Genomic DNA, 24,152 nt, shown 5'->3' with positions numbered 1-24,152 from the left:
AAACTCATTGGCCATTCTTGGACTAGATCATGCAACAAATACACGAGAGTTGCTCACGATGTGCCAGGTGCCTCCCTTGCTGTTGGGGGTACAGCAGCAGGTGACATTCTCGACAGCTGAGAATCCTGGCGATTCCACCTGAGGCTCTTCTCCAACCCAGCATCCAGGTTCTAGACAGTTCCCACCCAGAATGTCCAAGACCAGCCTGATGCTTTCCATTGCAGAGCCTGGGGGCAGCTCAGGTCCTCAACCCCTCACCCCCCAGTGACGTGCCATCAGCTGGAGCTGCCAGCCTGAGAACTCGGCAGTACTTGGGTGCTTGGGAGCACAGCTCTGATATGATATGGCTGTGTCCCCACCCAAATCTCATCTTGAATTGTAGCTCCCATAATTCCCATGTGTTGAGGGAGGGACCCAGCAGGAGATAATTGAATCGTGAGGGTGGTTTCCCCCATACTGTTCTCATGGTAGTGAATAAGTCTCATGAGATCTGATGGATTTTTTTGTTTTTGTTTTTGTTTTTGTTTTTTTGAGACAGTGTCTCGCTTTGTGGCCCAGGCTGGAGTGCAGTGGCACAATCTCAGCTCACTGCAACCTCCGCCTCCCAGGTTCAAGCGACTCTCCTGCCTCAGCCTTCTGAGTAGCTGGGACTACAGGCGCATGCCACCATGCCCAGATAATTTTTGTATTTTTAGTAGAGATGGGGTTTCACCATATTGGTCAGGCTGGTCTCAAACTCCTGACCTTGTAATCCTCCCACCTCAGCATCCCAAAGTGCTGGGATTACAAGAGTGAGCCACTGCACCCAGCTGATCTGATGGTTCTATAAGGGGAAACCCCCTTTGCTTGGCTCTCATTTTCTCTTGCCTGCCGCCATGTAAGACACGCCTTTCAACTTCCGCTGTGATTGTGAGGCCTCCCCAGCCACGTGGAACTGTGAGTCCATTAAACCTCTTTTTCTTCATAAATTACCCAGTCTCAAGTATGGCTTTATCAGCAGCATGAAAGTGGACCAACACAAGCTCCAAGGACAGGCGGGATGAGGAGGACGTGTGGCATCCAGAAAGAGCAAAAGGTAGCTCTGTGGTCAGTCAGGTCGACTGGGTCCCTTGCTGGATTTCCATCTTTTGTGCAGTTCAGTGATTGATGTAAAATGTCCTCAACTCAAACTGTCATGGCTCCAGCAGAGAACACACTGGTAAGGCCCAGCAGTCAGACAGAATGTCGTCACACAAACAACTCGGCAATGCTGGCTGATGAAATAGCCATCTCACCCTTTCTGGGGGTTACAGACATCCGGGTCACCTTCCTCCAGTCACTCATTTCTGTCCTGATCAGTGAAGCTCCCTGAAGCACTGACATGTCATTTGGTCAAAGGTCCATTGCCGATTTGGGGCTGTAATTGTGCTAAGTCTGGGGATAAAGAGGTGAAAGAGACGCTGACCCAGTCTTCAAGGAGCATAACTTATTAAAGGGGCTTTCATATAGAACTAAAGCTTCGTTTGCACAATGATGACCGCATGTGCACCACCCAGGGTGGTCCGCAGGAAGACTTGGGTGATGCAGGATCCCAGGCAGGCGGCAGGTGCACATAGCAGGCCCATAGGTCTGCTCATCTGCTTCCTGGAGTCTCTGCTAACAAGAAAAAGATTAGTGCTGTGAGCCAGTCCCAGCGTGATGAGCCAGTCCCAGGCGTGATGATCTTCTCAATATTCTAGAAGGCGATGGAGGGATCCGTCTTATGTGACTGCCACTTTGGGAATCCTGCATTTTAGAAGCCTTGGCCTGAAGCCTCATTTCTGTTGACGGTGCATAGACATCCAAATGCTCTCTTATCTTTCCCCATCAAAATCTTCTCTCCAGAAAGTGCCTTAAGAAAACAAACACATGCAATGGCTTTGAGCAAATGACTGTATCATCTCCCTCAGAGGAACAATGCAATGGCTGACTGTGTCGTCTCTCTCAGAGGAATAATGCAATGGCTGACTGTGTGTCTCTCAGAGGAACAATGCAATGGCTGACTGTGTCGTCTCTCTCAGAGGAACAATCTAATGCTGGCACTACTCCAGGCATCTCAGGTCAGTGAATGAGGCTGCTCTGGGGTCTCAGGACATAGCCAGGGAGGGAGGTGGCGGAAGCCCCAGTGTACCAGCAAGGCACGCCCTAACCAGGGGTTGGGTGGGTGTGGATGATGCCAAATGCACAAACGCCCCACAGAAGCAAGGCTAATACACAAAGTTTAGGCCCCCGTATGATGGCTTGCAACTGGGCAGGTTGCATGTTGTGCAGCTTTGGGAGCTGGATCCACGTGGCAGCCATAGTATGTTTGTATATTTATGGTGAGTTTTCCGGCCAATGGAGGTCATGGGTCTGGAGGAGGGGGATTCATCACAGTGAAGTCTGGGCTAGTGGAGCTGCTGCCATTCCTATCAGTGGCCTTGAAACCAACTCCCCTGTAGCTGACCCGCAGCTCCCCCTTGCCTGCGGAGTCCCCTTCTCTCCTGTCTCCTGCTGGCGTTTCACCTGACACCTTTATGCTCACAGGACACACTGCTTGCCCCAGAACTCCTCTTGGACCCCTCCTCCACATCAGGGAGTGGAAAGGACGGTGCCCTCTTCCCCTGCAGCTCTAGGGGAACCCCAACCTTGATGTGACAAAGGCTGCCTGTTGAGTGCTCCATTCAGATGTGCCCCCTCTTCAGCCCTGCCAGGAGCTTCCCCAAGCCACTCAGAAAAAAATGGTCACCTTCTTTGAGGCTATTGGACCCTGCTTAGCTGTGGAGACTCCCCTGGAGCCCTGAGGCCCTTCCACCTGGGACACGATGTCACTGTCCCCTCCAATGGCTGCCCCAGCCCTGTTCCAGGGCTCCTCACTGCCAAGAGGTTTTCTTCACTTCCACAAGGAGCAAGGAGCCCCTGCTGTGTGCTCCTGGGTGGTCCTGTGCTCTCCTCACCACATTCATCACACAGCCCAACATGTCACTTGTCCACCTTCTCTTTCTCCATGCTCCTTAATGGAGTAGAACCCAGCACAGTCTCTACCTAGTCCACGTCTAGGCTATCTAGTCTATACGCAGTCTATATCCGGTCAATATCTCATCTACATCCAGTCTACATCTAGTCTATAAGTATCTAGTCAATATCTAGTCTACATCTAGTCTAATCTATATCTAGTCTACATCTAGTCTATATCCAGTCTATATCTAGTCAGTATCTCATGTAGATTCAGTCCGTCTAGTCTAATGTATCTAGTCAATATGTACTCTACATCTAGTCTATATCTAGGCCATATGTAGTCTATTTCCATCTATATCCAGTCTTCATCAAGTCAATATCTTTTCTATATTTCATCTATTAATATATGCAGTCTACATCTAATCTGTATGTATGTAATCAATATCCAATCTACACCTGGTCTATAGCTAAGCTATATAGGCTGCAAACCTGTATAGCTATACCGTCTCCATCTAGTCTATAGTCCATATGTAGTCTATACATAGTCTATATTTAGCCTATATTTGGTCTGTATTGACTGTACACAGTCTCCAGCCAGTCTGTATCTAACCTGCATGGAGTCTCTGCCTATTTTATGTCTACCTCGGTCACAGAGCTAGGAGCACAGAGCCGGGCTCCCGGTAGCTGAATGAACAAGTGAAGGAAGAGATGGCAAGATGAATGATCACTGCTAACCTGGACTTGCTTACAGTCTCCGCCACCAAGCTGAGGTTACTCTAGTGCCCACTCACGCTGACAGCACGACAATGCCCCAGGCAAAGCTCTAGCTACCTCCACACACCAGACCAGGGAGGTATTTATCCACAGGGTCCATAAGACAAACAATTCTGGAGCATCCAGAAGTGCCGTTTTCCCCAGTTACCTTCACAGATGACACAGCTGTGGCCCTCGGACCCCTGAGAGGGTGGGACTTGCTCTTTCTTGGCAGGGAAGGGGTTGACCCTGCTGGGATCTGGGCGCAGAAGACGGTGGCTCTGCCCAACAGGCTGCTGCCGCCCCCTGGCAGCTCAGATGGCTGTATCCTTTTTATTTTTTTTCTTTTTACTGACATTTATTTTGTTCAAATAAAATATACTGTTTTCTTTTTTTTTTTTGAGACGGAGTCTCCCTCTGTCACAACCTCCCCCTTGTGGGTTCAAGCGATTCTCCCACCTCAGCCTCCAGAGTAGCTGGGGCTACAGGCACAAGCCACCACGCCTGGTTAAATTTTTTTTTTTTTTTTTTTGTATTTTTGGTAGAGATGGGGTTTCACCTTATTACCCAGGATGGTCTCATACTCCTAAGCTCAGGCGATCCTCCAACCTCAGCCTCCCAAAGTGCTGGGATTACAGGCATGAGCCACTGTGCCTGGCCAAAAAATTCTTATTAGGTAGACAATTTTATAGCTGAAAATTGAGTCTCAAATGAGTTACATAATTTGTCTGAGCTCAAACAGCAATTAACAGGAATGGAGCTCACCCAAATCTCACGGCTTCAGGTGCATTATTTGCAAAAAATACAAAGACCCTGTGACCGTCAGGCTATAAGCAAAGATTTTCACTTTAAAAAGTCACGGAGCCGGGCGCGGTGGCTCACGCCTGTAATCCCAGCACTTTGGGAGGCCGAGGCAGGCGGATCACCTGAGGTCAGGAGTTCGAGACCAGCCTGGTCCAAATGGTGAAACCCCGTCTCTACTAAAAATACAAAAATTAGCCAGGTGTGGTGGTGGGCACCTGTAATCCCAGCTACTCAGGAAGCTGAGGCAGGAAATCGCTTGAACCTGGGAGGCGGAGCTTGCAGTGAGCAGAGATCCCGCCACCACTGCACTCCAGCCTGGGTGACAGAGTGAGACTCCCTCTCAAAAAAAAAAAAAGAAAAAAAACAGTCATGGAGCCACTACCGAAGTAGGACGGTGACAGAATCAGCCATGATTTAGAGTTAAGGTAAGGATGGTGGAGCAAAGCTCACCTGGGCTGTGCTTGTCCCCAGGACTTTACGTCTAGCAGGGAAGAGAACTGCACTGGGGGCGGCGGGCAGAGACTCCTGGTGAGCGGTAAAGTCTGGCCCAGACGCAGGCCTCACGGCTCATGCTGGACGCCTTCCCGGAGATTAGTCACCGACCGTGGATCCAGCTGTGGGCAATGGGGAGATACGGAGATATTTCAAGTAACAAGGATGAGGGGAGGAGAAGACAGGCTGAGCAAACACAAAGACAGGAAAGGTGTGTTTGGAATGCCTGGGGAACTCAGCCACTCAGGAAGGAGGGTGCTGGGGAGGCCTGTGCGCAGGGTCTGGGGGAAGTCAGTCACTCAGGAAGGAGGGGTTCTGGGGAGGGCTGTGTGGCAGTTTCTGGAAGGCTCCCGCTGGGCCCAGGTGCACCGTCTTTTGTAACCACATTCCTGGCCTCGGCAAGGCTTGAGCTATTAGCCACTGGCCTCTAATTGCCAGATGTTCTGGGTCTGATGCGGCTGCTTCTCATCATAACTTCGGCTGCTTCTCATCATAACTTCGTTGCCTTTACCTTCAGGCAGTGTAGGAAGTCAGGGAAGAGGTCCAGAATCTTCTCTTTTCCCTGCTGCCGGAAAGCATGAGTGAGTCTCTGTGTTTTTCTAAAAGTAATTATGGGATGTGGGGGAGGGACTCTGAGCCTGAGGGCTTTAGGGGCAAGGCTGTGCTCAAACGAGCAGGAAAGGAGAATTCAGCTCCTATGCCTGAGCTAAGCACTTTGATAGGAACATCTCAGGTCATCTGTACAGCAGACTCACAAGGTGGACGGTGTAATTCTCTCTGGTTTACAAAGAAAAAAAAGATTTGGAAAGGTCACGTGAGTTGGTAAAGGCCACAGAGCTAATAAATTGCAGTCATTTTATTTCAAGCACTCAGGTTCCTAAAGTTACACGATTCTGTCTTTCGGATGCGAAGCTTCGAATGAGCTCTGCAATTCTATCCGTGTTTCGGGGCTAGCATGGAACAAATCAAAGTTTTAATTCAATGTAGACATTGTCTCTCTACATTTGGTAAAATGAAGAGAGTACCCGACCCAAGGTCAGAGGCAGTGGGTTCGAGTCTTGGGTCCAGCAGTTCCTGACTGCAGGGCATGGGAGGCACCGAGGAGTTAGAGAGAGGCCGCTGGACACAGCGCAGCCCAGAGCCTTCCCGGCAAGCTCAGGGTCCCGAGTATCCACAGAGCGCGCGGCCACAACACGGCGTCAAACATCCTGCTCCCTTCCCCTACACACCCTGAATCATAAGAAATGATGACCAGTGGTCATTCTCTGAGTTAATTTCTGGTGCAGTAATTTTTAAATAATACAAACATGAATGTTTTCCAGGAACTTCCTCTATAAACAGGTGCATACTAGTCACTCAGCCAGGCTCCATTCCTACATCCTGATGAGTTTGCTTCTTGAGGACAAAACAACAAGAAAAGCAGTTTGCATGCTGGGAAGGATGCAGACAATTTTAAAAGCATGTGACGATAACATCACAGAGTTACTTAACTTAGGGTTTCTTTTTTTTCTTTGTTTTTTTTTTTGAGACGGAGTCTCGCTCTGTCACCCAGGCTAGAGTGCAGTGGCACGATCTTGGCTCACTGTAAGCTCCACCTCCTGGGTTCATGCCATTCTCCTGCCTCAGCCTCCCGAGTAGCTGGGACTATAGGCATCCACCACCACACCCGGCTAATTTTTTTGTATATTTAGTAGAGACAGGGTTTCACCATGTTAGCCAGGATGGTCCACTTACAGTTTTTAATTGCGGGTTAATAATCATTAAGGAGGTATGTTTTTGATAAAACACATTGAAGATAAAATTTTCCCTATAACTTAAGATTATGCTCAAGGTCAGAAAAAAATAATAATAATGAAAATCTGGATTTCTATTCCTTCTCTTCCCCAAACCACGGTAATGGAAAAGCCACACCTGTTTACCGTCCATATCTGAACAGTCACTGCAACTGATAAAGGGGTACACAGTGTTTCCTTCCGTCCTCCGCAGCACCAAACCAGTAACCACAAAGCGATTCCTGAAAACTGTGGTTTCTTGGCGGTATTGTACTAGACCATAAGGGTGACATCTAGAGTTATGATGGAAAAAGGATCACTTTGTTAAGTTAGGGACACGTTCACAACATAATGGGAAGGACAACGGAGATGTTAGGCTTTCAACCTTGGCTTCCACCCTCTGGAGTCCCCACAGTTGGAACAAAGAAAACCCAGATACTGTGATGGTGAACACAGACTGAGTTATTTTTAACAAATCCCACAAACATAAAAACAGTCATTACTGGAGTTTCAGGAATCTTCCAGATTCAAACATGCTAACTGACTGTCAATATCTCCAGATTTGGGATGTGAGCATATTTGTTACCATAAATATAAATGAAAGTAAACCTAAAATGTGAAGATTTTAAGCACAAAGGCTTAACACTTGATACATGAAAACCAAAACTGTAGTGGCTGTTTGGTGCCTTTGTTATAGCCACTAGGACGTTAAGGACAACTTGGGAATGGCAACCCATCAGCAGGACTGAGCTAAGGAGCCATAAAGGGGCATGCTTCCTCACAGTGGTGTGCAAACCGGGGTGGATACCGGCAGGCTGGGGTATCGGGCAGGTGCAATGCTCACAGCTGTGTGCAACAGCGCATGGGGCTGGGCTGATGTTGGATGAGCTCTCATATTGTTTGGTGGCCTGGTGCAATGTGGCCAGCCCTCTAGGACCATTTTTCCTCATCTGTAATTACAGGATAATCTTAAATCCGTTCAAGCTGAGGCTCCCAACTGGTCACATGGTGGGGACTTGGATAAACTTAAAGCATGTGATAGCTTAGGAATAGATGACTCTTTTGCAAATACACTTTGCTCACTCATCTATTCCATCTCCGAGATTCTAGAATGTCATGACTAGAATTGTGGGTGGTGATAAATTGGTTTCACCAGAAAAACAGTTGCATGAAACTCAGTAGGTGCCAATCAGATGCCTTCCTGAAACTTTGTCAGAAAACATTTGGGAAGTTCACTAAACGCATGTGAGAATCTTTTGGTGAATGCTTTGACAAACCAAAAACCACAGGCACAACTCATTTTATGCTTTGATTTATTGCGCTTCACAGATAGTGCATTTTTTCTTCTTTTTTCTTGAGTTGGAGTCTCGCTCTGTCACCCAGGCTGGAGTGCAGTGGCGCAATCTCAGCTCACTGCAACCTCTGCCTCCCTGGGTTCAAGCGATTCTCCTGCCTCATCCTCCCAAGTAGCTGGGACTACAGGCACCCGCCACCACGCCTGAGTAATGTCTTGTATTTTTAGTACAGACGAGGTTTCATCATGTTGGCCAGGCTGGTCTCAATCTCCTGACCTCTGGTGATCCACCCACCTTGGCCTCCCAAAGTGCTGGGATTACAGGTGTGAGCCACCATGCCCAGCCCACAGATATAGCTTTTTTTTTTTTTTTTTTTTTTTTTTACAAATTAAAGGTTTGTGGCAACTCTGTGTGGAGCAAATCCAATGGGGCCATTTTTGTGGTAACGTGCTTACTTTGTGTCTCTGGCAACCTTTTGGTAATTCTTGCAATATTTGAAACTTTTTCATGATATCTGTTATGGTGATCTGTGATCAATGAACTTTGACGTTACTATTAATTGTTTTGGGTCCCGGATGGGTTATTCTCCCTCTCTTCAGACCTCCCTATTCCTTGAGACACAATAATATTGAAATTAGACCAATTAATAATCCTACAATGACCCTAAGTGTTCAAGTGAAAGGAAGAGTCACATGTCTCTCACTTGAAATCAAAAGCTAAACATGATTCAGCTTAGTGAGGAAGGCATGTTGAAAGCTGAAATTGGCCAAATGCCAGGTCTCTTGTGCCAAACAACCAAGTCGTGAATGCCAAGAAAAAGTTCTTGAAGGGAATTAAAAGTGCTACCCCAGTGAACACACTAATGATGAAACACAATAATAAGTGAGACAGCCTTATGGCTGATATGGAGAAAGTTTGAATGGTCTGGATACAAGGTAAGTCAGACACAACATTCCCTTAAGCCAAAGCCTAACAGAGTAAGGCCCTAATTCCATTCAATTCTATGAAAGCTGAGAGTCGTGAGGAAGCTGCAGAAATAAGATTCTGAAGCTAGCAGAGGTTGGTTCTGAGGTTTAAGGAAAGAAGCCATCTCCACGGCATAAAAGCAAGGAGAAGCAGCAAGTGCTGATGGAGAAGCTGCAGCAAGTTCTCCAGAAGCTCTGAGATCACTGATGAAGATGGCTGCATTAAACAACAGATTTTCCATGTAGACAAAACAGCCTTCTATTGGAAGAAGATGCATTTCGGACTTTCATAGCTGGAGAGAAGTCAATGCCTGACTTCAACGCTTCAGAGGACAAGGTGACTCTCTTGTCATGGCTGGTGCAGCTGGTGACCTTAAGTTGAAGTCAATGTTCATTTACTTCTCAGAATCTTCAGACCTTTAAGAATTATGCTAAATCAACTCTGCCCATGCTTTATAAATGGAACAAAGCCTGGAGGACAGCACATATGTTTATGGCACGATTTACTGAATATTTTAGGCCCACTCTTGAGACCTACTGCTCAGAAAAAATCAATTATCTTCAAAATATTATTGCTCATTGACAATGCACTTGGTCATGCAAGAGCTCTGATGGGGATGTACAAAGAGATGAATGTTTACACAACATCCATTCTGCAGCCCATGGATCAAGTTATAATTTTGACTTTCAAGTAAGAAATCATTTCATTAGGCTGTAGCTGCCATAGATAGTGATTCTTCTAATGGATTGGGGCAAAGTAAACTGAAACCTTCTGGAAAGAATTCGCCACTCTAGATGCTATTAAAATATTTATGATCCATGGGAGCAGGTCAAAATATACACACTAACAGGAGTGCCTGTTAAAAAAAAGTTGATTCCTGCCCTCATGGATGACTCTGAGGGGTTCAAGACTTCAGTGGAGGCAGTAACTGCAGATGTGGTAGAAATAGCAAGAGAATTAAAGTGGAGTCTAAAGATGGGACTGAATTGCTGCAATCTCATGATCAATCTTGAATGGATGAGGAGTTGCTTCTTGGGGATGAGCAAAGAGAGTGGTTTCTTGAGATGGACTCTACTCCTGGTGAAGATACTGTGAACACTGTTGAAATGACAACATAGGATTTAGAATATTCCATTAAGTTTATGTGATAAAGCAGCAGCAGGGTTTAAGAGGACTGACTCCAATGTTGAAATAAGTAATTCTGTGGGTAAGATGCTATCAAACAACATCCCTTGCTACAAATAAATCTTTCATGAAAGTAAGGCTAAACCAATGCGCTAAGCTTCATTTTGTCTTACTTTCCAAAATTGACACAGCCACCCCAGCTTTCAACAACCACCACCCTAATCAGTCAGCAGCCATTAACACCAACACAAGACCCTCCACCAGCAAAGAGATTACAGCTCACTGAAGGCTCAGATGATCGTTCACTATTTTTAGCAATAAAGTATTTTTAAATTAAGGTATGTACATTTTTTAGACATATTGCTTTTGTGCATGTCATAGACCATAGTATAATGTGAACACAGCTTTTATACGCACCAGGAAACCAAAAAAATTGTATGACTTGCTTTATTGAGATAGTCACTGATTGTGGTGGTCTGGAACTGAAGCCACAATATCTCCCAGGTATGCCTGTATTTATGTCATTTGACATATAATTTTGCACACCAGAAACAGGTATTGTTAATAACAAAAAGCAATAGGAATGTTTCAATGCATTGTACATATTATTAAAACAAGATACATATGGTTAACTTTTGCTAGTTTTGTATTAGGCATTTCATTTAAATTAAAATTGGTATATGGCACTCGTTCCCTCGTGACAGAAAAGCACCTAATTTGTCTTTTGTTGATTGAGGAGTGTTCATCCCATGTTCATAAACATTCCATGAAAGCAGCTCAATTTCTCATTCTAATTTTGAAACGATTTGGCAATTTTAACAACATAATATTTAATTTTCGTTAATATTTCATTTTTCTCCTTACATAGACGAGTAGTATTTTTTCCAGGCCCTATAAAGATGCCCTCAGATCCATTCCAGTTTCCTTTAGAGCAGCATCCTCTATCCTACCCATCCACAGCCTGAGGGGCTCAGCAATTGTCACATGTCATCCCCGACTTCTGACCGCAGAGCCACACATGGCTCAGGCCTGGAAAGGGAGTGTCTTCCGTGCACTGTCCCCTCCTGACCTGCGCTCTTGCTTCTGGAAAAGCATCTGCCCATCACAGACACCTCGGTGTGTCGGTGTGTGAGTTGCTTATACATTCCTCTCTGACAAAGAAATGTCCTTTTCCACAACACAAAGATCCCAGGAGACAAGGGCATTTATTTGCCAGAGGTTTTTCCCAAGAGCTCACTCCCACCTGCCAAAATTCAGTCGGGTTAAAGCATCCCGGCTGCTTCGGAAAAGGAAGTCAACTTTATCTGATACCTTATTTTTAGTAATTTTTTCACATTTAGTCACAAAATGATTAGTGACTAGGACAGTTCTGGGGCTTCTTCCTGGACCTACCTCCTTCCCTTCTCAGGCTTTTCATCTCACCTGGAAAAGTTTTAGCCTCACGTAGTGGTTTCAGTTAAAAAAAATAAAGCCATTCTCCATTTGAAAATGTGACCCATTTATTTGAACTGAAATGCATCATTACAAAGTGCAAACATTTCTTTGGTAATGAACTGAATACAATGGTCATAAAAAAGGCATTTGGCTGTTGGAGCAGTTAGAAAAGTAAATAAATATGTACATTCCACTCCTGTTACAGCGATCCCGCACAGTGGCTGCTAGACACGTTCACCCAGGCACTGCCCACTGATCTGATTACAGAGAGTATCAAACTGGTGATTCCGCAGACATTTTGGGTTGAATTACGGAATTTTTTTTGGTAAATCACAGTCAGCTTCCCCCTTTGGCTTAGACAACACAATTCCTTGTGACTGGACCAGACCGCACATTATGCAGGTGTGCCGCAGGTGTGCCGCAGGTGTGCCACAGGTGTGCCGCAGGTGTGCCACCTCAGTACTGAGACCGCGAGGCCTCCAGGGCGTGTAAGAGGCACAGAATACTCCCAGTGCCTGAGCAACTTACATAACCATCAGCTTTTAGACAAACTTACACATTTCCTATTTTACAGAAATCTCTTCAACAATTTGGTCACTACATTTGACTTGCTGTTTCAAACGAAGTCCACATGTCATGAAACGCCAACCAATTTTTATCAATCATTTACCAATATGAGGATAAGAAGTCAAGACAACCATTTTTACAGATAAAACACATGAATCCAATGACCTTCCTCACAGCTGAAATGCTGCCTCCACCACAGCAACTTGGCCGGCTCGTGCTGGAAGGGTCTGGGTGTCTCCTTGGGAGGATGTGCATCTGGAACATGGGTCGTGCACAAATCACACCAGGCACTGTATGTGCCCATCCTGTCAGAAGGAAGCTGGCCTCCCCCACCCCATGGAAGCCTCGATGCCATACTCCAGTGCTGGACACCTGCCACCCTGAACTGAAATGGCCCGTGACCTCAGGGGCTTCCTCCTCCACCACCTCAGCTGGGCCCTGCTGCGGGCAGGTGGCCCGGACCTTGGTGCCTCGTGTGCCCAGCACTGTGCCTGGCACACGGTGGGTACTCAGGTCAGCGTGCTGTGCTGCACTGAAGCTGTGTGTTCGGGGAAAGGTTGCTCAGAACACAGATCGCTTTGTATTTAGAGAAAAATGGAAGGTTTTGGTCAATTAAAGAGAGACCATGAGGTATGAGAGTTGATTTTCACTGACTTCTAAAAGAACTTTGCATAGTGGAAATGGTTTTTCTGTCATATCTAATACCTAAAAAATGGACAAAATTTCATAAAACATCATGCATTTTAAAAATACAAATGAGGTATAGGGATTCTTTTTTTTTTTTTTTAACGCACTCACACAACCTGAAGTTAGACAGTTCCCGACACTCAAGCTCCTCCTTCCTTGGGAAGAGCCATCCGGAGGCGGCTCTTGTTCAGGACGTGGACGCAACCAGGGCCGGCTGGGAGTGGCGTTGTCAACGCACACAATTGGCCCTCGGCAGGTGTCAGATACACAATGGGATGAAGGAGGATTTTCACATTTGGTTCACAACTAGGCAGTACGTATGCAAGTGACAGCTGAAAGCAAATCTGTTTCTAAATGTGGTTTATGAATGTTCTAATCAAGTGTGGAAGGAGCTGACACACGGGGAGTCACAGGCTATACAGCTGCTTCGAGCAGCGGGAATGTTTGTCTTGGGATTAGATGCTGACGCGTGCTGAAATGTTACAGAGAGCCCAGAGGAAGGAGGAGCTCAGAGGTTCCCAGGGAAAAGGCCGGGGGCTTGCACTGCACCCCCAGACAGTGTCCCTGTGAACACTCTCATCAAAGGTTCTGTTGCATTTTCCAAACACCAATTTTCTTTTTAAACATAGCTTGTGATGGAACCCCGATTTCGGTGAGCCCCTCTGGCAGCTCCGAGACTCACCCCTCCTGCAGGTGACAGGTCTGCCAGCTCCTGGCATCTGAACAAGGCAAGGCTGACATATAGAGGTATCCTGCTTTATTTAAAAAGAAATGGTGTTGGGAGGCAAAATCAATTTAGGCGCCTAAATGATTCAACTGTGCAATTTAATAGTAGCACCAATTTTTCATTTTAAAAGAATTAAATAAAAACCTGAGAAGTCTAACGTGAAGCTAGGACCCCTGCCTGCTTCCCTTCGGGCACCTGCTCCGCCTCCTTCTCTGCAGATGCTCTGGTTGGAAGCCTCCTGCACTGCCTTCTGTAACAGCACCAGCTGGACGTTGTCATGAAATGTCACGAGTTCTGGGTGTTTCCTGGTCTGCAGCCTGCAGCTCCCTGCTATCGGCCACCTGATCTCACGATGGCACAGCAGACAAACTCTGAGGAGCCTCCCAGGAGCCTAGGGCTTTTCCTCCGCCCTCTTGTGTAAGCAGACTGGACAGCAGGCCCCTGGGATGTTCACGGGGACAGCACAGGTGGCAGGGGGGCAAGCTTCTATGAAGCAGGTGACCTGCCCATCCTGGAGAAGAGAGACAAAGCACAGCCTGTCAGCTCTGGGATGGCCTTCAGGTGAGCACAGCCTGTCAGCTCTGGGATGGCCTTCAGGTGAGCACAGCCTGTCAGCTCTGGGACAGGTGTCAGCCACAGCCATGAGTCAGGCCTTGCCCTGAGGCCCCTGCCTTGCCCGCTGTGCTTGCCCTGTGGGCATGGGTTTTGTGGTTCTCTAAGGATTTCATAGTTGCTGACAGGTACGAGTTAATGGGAGCCCCCATAACAAGTCTCCCTGAGGCTCCCATCACACCCTTCCGTCCATGCCCACGGTCCTCTCACCCTGAGGGGCCAAGACCACCAGCTGGGCACATCCTCCCACCTCACACCTGGATCCCCTCGGACTGTGTCTGGGAGTGGGCGTTGTCAGGAAGCAGGATGGGACTAGAGAGAAGGGGGAAGGGACAGGGCTTTGCTCTTCCCCGGTCTGCCCTTCCCAAACCTGACCAGCTCAGGGACACTGATGCGCCCTCTCCCAATGGCCATGGCAAGTGTGGTGCCCAGGCTGGCCCGCTGTTCTCACCATCCTGCCTCCTCACACTATGCCCCAAGCTTTCCACAGAGCCTGGTTCCAGCCAGACGTCTGTCCATTGCCGGCACCAGGGCACCCTCCACCTGCCACCAGTCTCCCTTCTGCAGGGACCCCAGTGACCTCTGTAACACCCGCAGCCCTGATGGGAGATGGGACAGGGACAGTGGTGGGCACGTCAGTGTTTACCCACCAGCTCTGCAGGGAGGAGCTGATCTGCCCCATTCATGGGTTTCCATGGCATGAGTATTCCTGCCACAGCTGGTGGGAGGTGAAGCCAGTACACACAAGCAGCCCCAGGTGGCCCTGCACAGAGTAGGGGCTGCCCGCCCTCTGTGGGGTGGACCATTCTGAGGTTCTGGGTCTCCTAGCACGTCCTCTGTGGACAGAGAGCTGGGCTTGCCTGGTGCTTCCATAGGAGTGAAGGAGGGATGGAGGCCGGCACAGGTGGGCGGGGAGGGGCCTGGCCCTGACCTCTGGCCCACCCACCTGAGTGGTCACATGGGACTCTCGGACTTGGGTATACCTTAGGGCATGAAGACAGACCCCCCCCCCCCCCATACTCACTTTGCATTCACAAATGGTGCATGCATCCTTTTTCCACTTGGTGTTGTTGGCGTGAGATTCGCCCCCGGCATCCACGCACTCTGTGGTACTGAGCCGTGATTCAAGTTTCTTTATCTGCAGCAAAGCAAAGAACATTCATTCATTGGCCACTTCAGAGTAACAGCTTGGCTCTTGTATTAAAAGATGTTATTTCACTGAAAATAATGCCTTAAAATAAACAACATTTGAGGGGAATATTTCTGAAGAACTTTTACAGAATCTCCAATGTCCTTATTAGACTGGCGATGGGTAACCAAACGCCCCAATGGAAGACGTTTCCACCACCGTCCTGTCAAATAAAAGCCTTGGTCACAAAGGCGACGTTCTCAGAGGACTGTGGGAGCAAGATTCAACCAGATGACAAGAACGTCCTGCACCTACACTTCCACCAGAACGAACAATGATCACTCAGAATCCCCAGAGTCAAGTCTGCCTTATTTTCCAAGTAACAACACCACTGGCTTTTCTCTGGAAGCACGGGGCCGTATAACAAGGCGCCCTTTCCAACTGCTATGCCATGCACAGGGGTAGCAGGAGCCTCCTGGAAGGGTCTCCTTCCTCAAACCCTCTCTTGCATCTTGCAGGGCCGGGGCGCAGACAGGGTGACGGTGGCCGGAAATGCCTGGGCCATGAGGTGACCTTGGGAAGAGGCCACCCACAGCACAGCACCAAGCCACAGCAGGGACCCTGCACTGCGGAGGGTCCAGCAATCTCCACGAGTGAGAGAAAAGTAAACTCGCACACCTCATTAAAACCATCCTGATTTGGGGTTTTCTGTCCCTTGCAAGTGAACCTAAACCGTCCGTGATGTCTGAAATGAACACAAATTATTTATCATATATATCCCAATTCTTCTAATAAGCCTTCTCATAAAGCATGTTCAGCCACAGGTGAGGCTGTCTGCTTTGACCGATCCACGATGAGGGATGTGAATAACTTCAAGCCTTCTCATAAAGCATGTTCAGCCACAGGTGAGGCTGTCTGCTTTGACCGATCCACGATGATGGCTGTGAATAACTTCAGCAAGCCACCCTCTTCCTTATTTCAATTAAAAGATCTTCTTTGGTCTCCTGTCAGCCATAAGTGTGTGGTCCCCAGCCTGTACAGGAGCAGTGTCTCACCTATGCACACACCATGCTGAAAAAGGTGGACGCCCCCTCCCCGTACCATCTGCATTTCATAATGACAGCTGGACATCTAAGTCCTAACTAGCCAAACAGCTACTCACTTTGGGAAACGCCTCACATACAGCTTCTAAATGAAAGCCATCTTTCCTGTATGCCTCATTCATTAGCAACTGGCACTTAAGTTACCAAAGCTTAGAACTTTCTAGCTGAAACCATGGGGGAAAAAAAAAAAAAGAGGGAAGCCTCAGGAACAGTGGCACAGGGGCCAGAGAGCACTTAGGGGTGGCAGCCAGGATGGCCTGCGGAGGTTCCAGGTCAGAGAGCACTTGGGGGTGGCAGCCAGGACAGTCTGCAGAGGTTCCAGGTGACCTGCATGTCACCTCTGTGTCTGCAGCTGACCTGCTTTAATTCACAGCCAGAGAGAAGCAGTGACCACGCCGGCCCATGTGCGCCTCTGCAGTCACCAAGATACATGAACATCTCTGCACACATGGGGTGCAGGGAAATGACCACAGACGGAACACACCCTGTGTTGCCGCCGGCCGCAAAATCACAAGGAACATCCGCATTTCTCAGACCTAGCGCTGCCACCCAGGGAGCTGCCCGTTCATCCTGAGGGTGGAAGGGAAGTCCAGCACTGTGGACAGAATCAACAACATGGGAGGGCACAGGGCGTTGGTATTTGCAGACATAGGTGGGGTGGCTGGTCCCCCTCTGCCTCTGCTCTGCTGTCCAGGGTCACCTGTGCACAAGGCCTGCCCTGAAAAACCTTGGAGTTCACAGACCCCCCCTCCCCAGTGGACCCCCCTAGGGCACCCAGGCCCCAGCACGGACCCCAAGGGTCAGCCTGGGTTTGTCTCTGCTTCTCTCCTATTGCCAGGTGCAGCTGAGTGAACAATGCATGCTGTCCACTTGGGCAGCTGCCAGGGGATGGGCACCTGATCTCTAGGCTGCAGACGGAGGAAGACCTGCCACATGCTGTCCACTCTGACAGCTGCGTGAGGACTTGCACCTGGTCTCTAGGCTGCAGACGGAGGAAGACCTGCCACATGCTGTCCACTCTGACAGCTGCGTGAGGACTTGCACCTGGTCTCTAGGCTGCAGACGGAGGAAGACCTGCCACATGCTGTCCACTCTGACAGCTGCGTGAGGACTTGCACCTGGTCTCTAGGCTGCAGAAGCAGGAGGACCTGCCACACACTGTCCACTCTGACAGCTGCGTGAGGACTTGCACCTGGTCTCTAGGCTGCAGAGGCAGGAGGACCTGCAGCTGCACGGGATGAGGGGGCAGCACAGGAGCAGTCAGGGTACCTCTCCCTGTGGCTGGGGGTAACCTTGGGGCTACACTAGGAGATGACAGAAGTTTCTCCCAAACCTAAGGGCTAAGAGTCCTGTGAGTAGGAAAGGAGCTGTGCTTACAGACTAAATGTGCTGCAGACAGCCAGCACCTGCGTACCCTGTAAATCCATCCACACCAGCGGAGTGACTGCACTTCCTTTTATTTTAGCCATAGATCTCAGTCTCTACCCCCTTACGTAAAATCCCAGAGACAACCCCCACCGCAGGCGCTGGAGAAAGCAGAAGTAAGTTCCTGGGATAGGAAGGAGAGGACAGAACTCATTTCCGCAGAGCGCCAGAGAAGAGCCCCGTCTGAAAATCCCTGTGGTCGTACCACAGACACCAGGACTTTCCTCACACCCGGAGAGGCTGGATCAGGGTGTGGAGGGCTGACCTGGAAATGCCTCCTTACCACGCTCTGGGAGAGATGATTCAGTGTTATTCTTGAATAAGAGGCTTAAGAACAGGACTTCATGTTTGAACTCTTCTACAGCATCCTAATCCTGTGTTCCCTCCAGCAAGGTTACCTGGCTGGCAGTCCCACGGCCGTGACACAGATTGCCCCTGCCCAGTGACCCCCATCTGCTGGGAAACCCAGGGACACCAGTGGCACATGGCCCGGCCCGTCCCAGCATGCAGAAATGACACCCCCAAGGCTCCAGGGTCGGGGTCCCGTGTGGGCAGTTGAACAGTCGCCTGGGAATAAAGCACTATACCCGGAAGGTTCGGGCAGGGCTGTGCTGCTGTGGAATCTTGGAGGGGGAGACACAGGCCCCCAGGCACTTCACCTGTGTTCTGAGGTCTGTGATGGTCTTCTGCATTTCCAGAACAAACTCTCTGAAGTCATTTGTCCCAGGTGCATCTGAGCGTGTGCTGAAGGCTGAGGTGCTGTTGCTGAGATGTTCCCCGTGTCTCCCAACACTGGTGAGGGGAAAGGAGGAGGAGGGAAATATAACCTCGGCAGGTCACGCCGGGTCTCATTTCAAGGTTTCCTGGGTGTGCACCGCCCCTGATGCTCTGAGCTGGGTCTCATTTCAAGGTTTCCTGGGTGTGCACCGCCCCTGATGTTCTGAGCGGGCAGCACAGCAGGACGCAGGCTGCAGCCTGGCCCCCAGTGCCCCGGGACGTCCCTGACAGGAACCATCCTCGCCACAGGCCCACAGCAGGATGCCGGTCCTACTGCCCGATGCCCGAAGTGCGAGGGCCCCTCTGCACATCATTTGACCTCAGAGACCACCATACCTGGGTATTTTCCGTGGTCTTGTTTTCTTGGTCGGCTTGTCCTCCTGGTAGCTGAACTCAAGAGACCGTCTGCCTCGGAAATGATAGGAAAAGGCATTGAACTGCCCCCTGGTCCTACAGTCTAAAATGGAAGCACAAAGCAGCATGTCAGCTCTGAAGGCTCTGACCTCGGGGAAATTAAGCACATCCTGCCGACTATGACGTCTTCACTGGCTGCCTGTGGAGCAAACTGTGGCACCTTTCAGTCAGGCAACCTGGCAGCTGGTCTGCAGCTCTTGTTCTCCTGGTCTGAGGGGCCAAGCCTCTCCCCACCTGTGCCCCAGCCCTCGTGACCTCATGGTGCTGGCCGCCCTGAGGACAGCTGGGCGCACTGAGGAAGCCCACCACGCCATCTAACCACACCCTTGCGGAGTTCCCTCCACCCACAGAGGAAGGCTCAGGCACTCTGCCTCGGAGATCAGAGTCTGCTGTTTCTGGGGGTCCCTCCCCTATGGCCAGGTGACAATCTGCACCCTGGAGTGCCTTTAAAATTATACTACACTCCCCGTATCACACTGTCAGACAAAAGGCGGCCTGACCCTGCTTCTCCTGAATGTCGCCCAAACACCTCCTGCCTAGGTGTGGCTCCCACCTGAGCCCCGGGTGAGTGAGGGGCCCTCAGTGCCGGGTCCCTCCTGAGCCCCGGGTGAGTGAGGGGCCCTCAGTGCCGTGTCCCTCCTGGTCCCCGGGTGAGTGAGGGGCCCTTAGTGCCGGGTCCCACCTGAGCCCCGAGTGAGTGAGGGGCCCTCAGTGCCGTGTCCCTCCTGGTCCCCGGGTGAGTGAGGGGCCCTCAGTGCCGGGTCCCACCTGAGCCCCGGGTGAGTGAGGGGCCCTCAGTGCCGGGTCCCACCTGAGCCCCGGGTGAGTGAGGGGCCCTCAGTGCCGTGTCCCTTCTGGTCCCCGGGTGAGTGAGGGGCCCTCAGTGCCGTGTCCCTCCTGGTCCCCAGGTGAGTGAGGGGCCCTCAGTGCCGTGTCCCACCTGGGCCCTGTGGACACACTATCTAACGAAGTGATGGGGTGTTCGGTCTGTCTTGTACATCATCCTCACCCAAGAAAGCTGTGGCAGAGCACGAAAGTGAAGGGCAAATATGGACCTTTGCAAAATGCTAATGTCTCAGGAAGCCACTGGAGTAGAAATTCTATGAGAAGAGAAGAGGCACGTGCAGCATAAACCTCAGACCCCATGCCAGCTTTCCTGTCTCCCTTGAAGGGCAGCCAGCTCCTTCTGGTCTAGCATTTGCCTGACTGGCTGGAAAGAGTATCTTCAAGACAGAGACCTAAAGCCCCCTCTGCCTCCACAGCGGAGCCCATAAACAGTCCCACTGAATGACCCACTGTTTATTTCCACAGTTAACTATACAGCTTCTGAGTAAACCCAGCTGGCTGGACCCCTCGCTGATTCCACCCACAAATCTCAGGAGCAGAGAATGGCAGAGTTTCTTAAAACTCCTGGGCACACAAATACATCATAAAACAGCAGCTGCCTCCCAGACTACCGCAGCCCCTCCCAGCAACACCCAGGGACAAGAATGAGCCTCACTGGCAGGTGGCAGGTCCATCCAGGGCTGTGCAGGTCTGGGGTGGGTCCCCGGTAGAATTACAGGGTGACAGGGAAGCAGCAGGGCCAGGACACGGTCCCAGGCACTGTGGGGTCCCTGCCAAAGCGCACACCAGCCCCAACCCCAGAACTCTTTGATGGGACCTCCATCCCTCCAGGATGGCCGTCTCTTCCTCATGCCCCAGGGCACAGCTGGGCCACCCCTGCTCAGCGGCCTGGCCTGCACCTGCTCTGTGCTGCCCAGGCTGGCCAAGCCAGGAGCAGGCTGGCTTCCCGGACCTAGTGCAGACACCACACAGCTACACTATGGATGTAGGCATCAATGAAGTGAATGATGAAGAGTTGCAGCTCAAGGACATTCGCTTTAAATGTGTCTTTTTATTTTTTTGAGACAGTTTTGCTCTTGTTGCCCAGGCTGGAGTGCAATGGCACCATCTCAGCTCACTGCAACCTCTGCCTCCTGGGTTCAAGTGATTCTCCTGCCTCAGCCTCCCATCTAGCTGGGATTACAGGTGCCTGCCACCACACCTGGCTAATTTTTGTATTTTTGTAGAGACGGGGTTTCACCATGTTGGCCAGACTAGTCTCGAACTCCTAACCTCAGGTGATCCACCTGCCTCAGCCTCCCAAAGTGCTGGGATTATAGGCATGTGCCACCGCCCAGCCCCCAATGTGTCTTTTTAAAAAGTTTAATTGAAAAGTAAATAGCAATTGACATTTGGTTCTGTCAAATCTGAGTTCTGTTTTTGTATTTTTCTGCTGTATTTAGATATGGCTTTTGGGGTAAAATAAAAACAGGTAAAGCTTATCAAGTATTCTCTAAGCTGTGTCAACTTAAGGCCATGCCTGGTATTTTAAGAGGGAAAAGTATCCGGAGGAAACAATGTCAGCAATTGCTTCAGGCAGCTAAGCCTCTCTCACAGTGCCCTGAGAGGAGGAGGGACTTGTAACATGAGGGGAACAAAGACTGGCTTTAAAGATGAAGTCTTTCAAAGAACTTTGGATTTTCTTAGCAAAAGAGCAGAAAACCTGGCTGTACTTCTTAATAAGCAGCTAACAGGGGCCTGGTAAAGTTATCAGAAAATGGGTTTTTGTATCATTGGCTTTTCCTAATCATTTTCAAGAGCACAATTTTCTACAAACAGAACAAATTTTCTACCATGCTTGTAGAAAAGCATTTTGAATTGGATAAACCAGTGAGGATATAAAACAAAAACAAAAACAAAACAAAACAATAAAAAGATATACGTTTCCAACAGATGTAATAACAAGCATGTAAATAATTTGGAAAATTGGGTACCTAGCAAGCATAATTTTATTTTTTATGTGAATTCTCCTATCATATATGCTTCCCTGCATGCATGTGTGGGTGGTGGGGGGGGCCAGATGAGGAGGCAGATGCAGAATTAAATCACACACACCCCCCACAGGAACACACACTCCACAAACACCCCCTACAGTCGCACACAGACACACAGGCACGCACTCTCTAAGAAGAAGCTGCTAAAACACAGCTCTATTATCAATGCAGATATTTCAACGCTTACTAAATTAAATAAGATCTTGGCCAGAAATATTACTTCAGGAAAAATGAGGTGGTGGAGAATATGTGTACAGTGTCTGAACTTTGTATGTCTCTTCTTAAACTACCAAGTGTCCACAGACACCACAAGCTCCACAGAGTGCCGGGTGAGGCCGGGGTCTGGCCCCACCTCCTGGTCACGCTCACCGCTCACCGCAGGTCCCCAGATCCCCCCATTGTGATGGGCCCTGCTTCTCTCACCACAAGAGTGAGTGCTCCACAACTTGGGTTCTAAACATCCCCAGTTTGGTATTTTATGGGGCTCTGATCATAGTTTGAATAAAGCCAAAATTACGTTCAAATTAGTAATGGAAATGGAGGTTAACCAAGACTGGGAGTTAGGAATGCGAAGCAGGAACTCAGCCAGGAGAACCATCGCCGCACACAGCCGGCCACTGATGCCTCTGCTGGGAAGACGGACCTGGCACGCCAGGGCACGAGTGCCGGGGCTGTGGGATTGATATCAGGGCATCCCTCAGCTATAGGGCCCCGTGCGCCAATCATGAGACCACCTCCTACCTGCAGGGCATCTCACGAGATATTTTATAACATCTATCTTCAGTCATTTACGTTACAGATATTTAGAACATTCAGATTAATTTTTAAGAAAACCTGATATATTTGATATGCTTCTTTCATATTTTGATTTTCGTCTTTCATCTGGCTACACAAGTACTGGAGGCTAGACATACATTAGGTTTTAAGGAAAAATTAGGGGCACACCTTGCTGAAGTCTGGGTTTCTGTTTCTCTTAGTGTTTTAGTTATTACGAATGTTCTCCCACAGCATGGCCAATTCCTCAGAATCACCAACTTTGTTTATATTTTTGGCTCCACAGTCCATCTCAGCATGGATACAGCACAATTTAAATCTGAAGCTGAGTATTTTGTTTTCAGTTTTCAAGATTAGGATGACATCTGCAGGTAATTAAGCACCCACCAAGCAGTCACCAAAACCAGGGATGAAAAAGGAACAGACGTGGTGCCCCTGGCACGCACCTTCACAGCAGTCCTGCCACACCCGGAGGTCCACCCTGGGGATCTCGTCACAGCTGCCGTAGCCGTGAGGGAACTCCGCCACCCTGAACACGTCGCTCTGCACCCGGGTGATGTTGTCTGCGTCGTCGCATAGGATCCTGGCCAGCGACGTCTGCTTGATCTGAGTCAGCTGGGCCGGAGAGAACACCCCGGGGTTCTCATACCACAACCTGGATCCCCCAAAATGAAAGCAGGATCAGAGAAGGGCAGGAGACTCACAGGTCACCAGGAGCTGAGTTAAAATCTCCCCCTACTTAGTTCACAGCAATACAGAAACCACTAGGTTTGATTAGGTGTCACTTAAAAATGGACTCACCACACTGCTCACATCCCCTACTCCATAACAAAACCAAAGGCAGACAATCTGATGTAAAAATGACAGTGTTGGCCAGGCACAGTGGCTCACGCCTGTAATCCCAGCACTTTGGGAGGCCAAGGTGGGCGGATCATGAGGTCAGGAGATCGAGACCATCCTGGCTAACACGGTGAAACCCCGTCTCTACTAAAACTACAAAAAATTAGCATGGTGGGGTGGTGGGCACCTATAGTCCCAGCTACTCAGGAGGCTGAGACAGGAGAATAGCGTGAACCCGAGAGGCGGAGCTTGCAGTGAGCCGAGATGGCACCACTGCACTCCAGCCTGGGTGACAGAGCAAGACTCCGTCTCAAAAAAAAACAAAAAACAAAAACAAAAAACCCCACAGTGTTAGCTCTTCTGACTAGCAGCAAAGACAATGGGCAACTTTAAAAAAAAACTGGTATGGCAGTTATTTCAGGTCTGCTGAAATAGTTAGTAATAGGTAGGGTCTGCCTTTCCACTACATTAAAGTAATGTAATAACAGTAGACTAGAGATAAAACACAGATCTTGCCTGAAGCCCAAACTCCTCTAAAGTCCCACAGTGGTTTAGCTGTAGGGACTGTCCAATAGGTTTACAGGAACAGAAATATTCCTATAAATGAAGGGGTGGGAAAAGC

General features: G+C 49.2%; 1 protein-coding gene across 3 annotated transcripts in view; it reads right to left on the bottom strand.

Moving 5' to 3' along the window:
* Positions 1-11,643: 11,643 nt before the first annotated feature.
* PXDN (peroxidasin) overlaps positions 11,644-24,152 on the bottom strand; it is a 110,485-nt gene continuing 97,976 nt past the window's right edge. For all 3 annotated transcript variants that reach the window (XM_063713804.1, XM_024242165.3, XM_024242164.3), the window contains 5 exons: positions 23,137-23,345; positions 18,960-19,080; positions 18,506-18,638; positions 15,214-15,327; positions 11,644-14,088 (listed from right to left, as the gene is read on the bottom strand). In XM_063713804.1, coding sequence (XP_063569874.1) covers positions 13,969-14,088; positions 15,214-15,327; positions 18,506-18,638; positions 18,960-19,080; positions 23,137-23,345 — 697 coding nt within the window. In that variant the 3' untranslated portion in view covers positions 11,644-13,968. The remainder of the gene's footprint in view (positions 14,089-15,213; positions 15,328-18,505; positions 18,639-18,959; positions 19,081-23,136; positions 23,346-24,152) is intronic.

The sequence above is a fragment of the Pongo abelii genome, chromosome 12 (assembly GCF_028885655.2).
Source record: "Pongo abelii isolate AG06213 chromosome 12, NHGRI_mPonAbe1-v2.0_pri, whole genome shotgun sequence".
Lineage (NCBI taxonomy): Eukaryota > Metazoa > Chordata > Mammalia > Primates > Hominidae > Pongo > Pongo abelii.
Note: the sequence above shows the minus strand (reverse complement) of the source record. Positions and strands in the feature narration are given on the sequence as shown.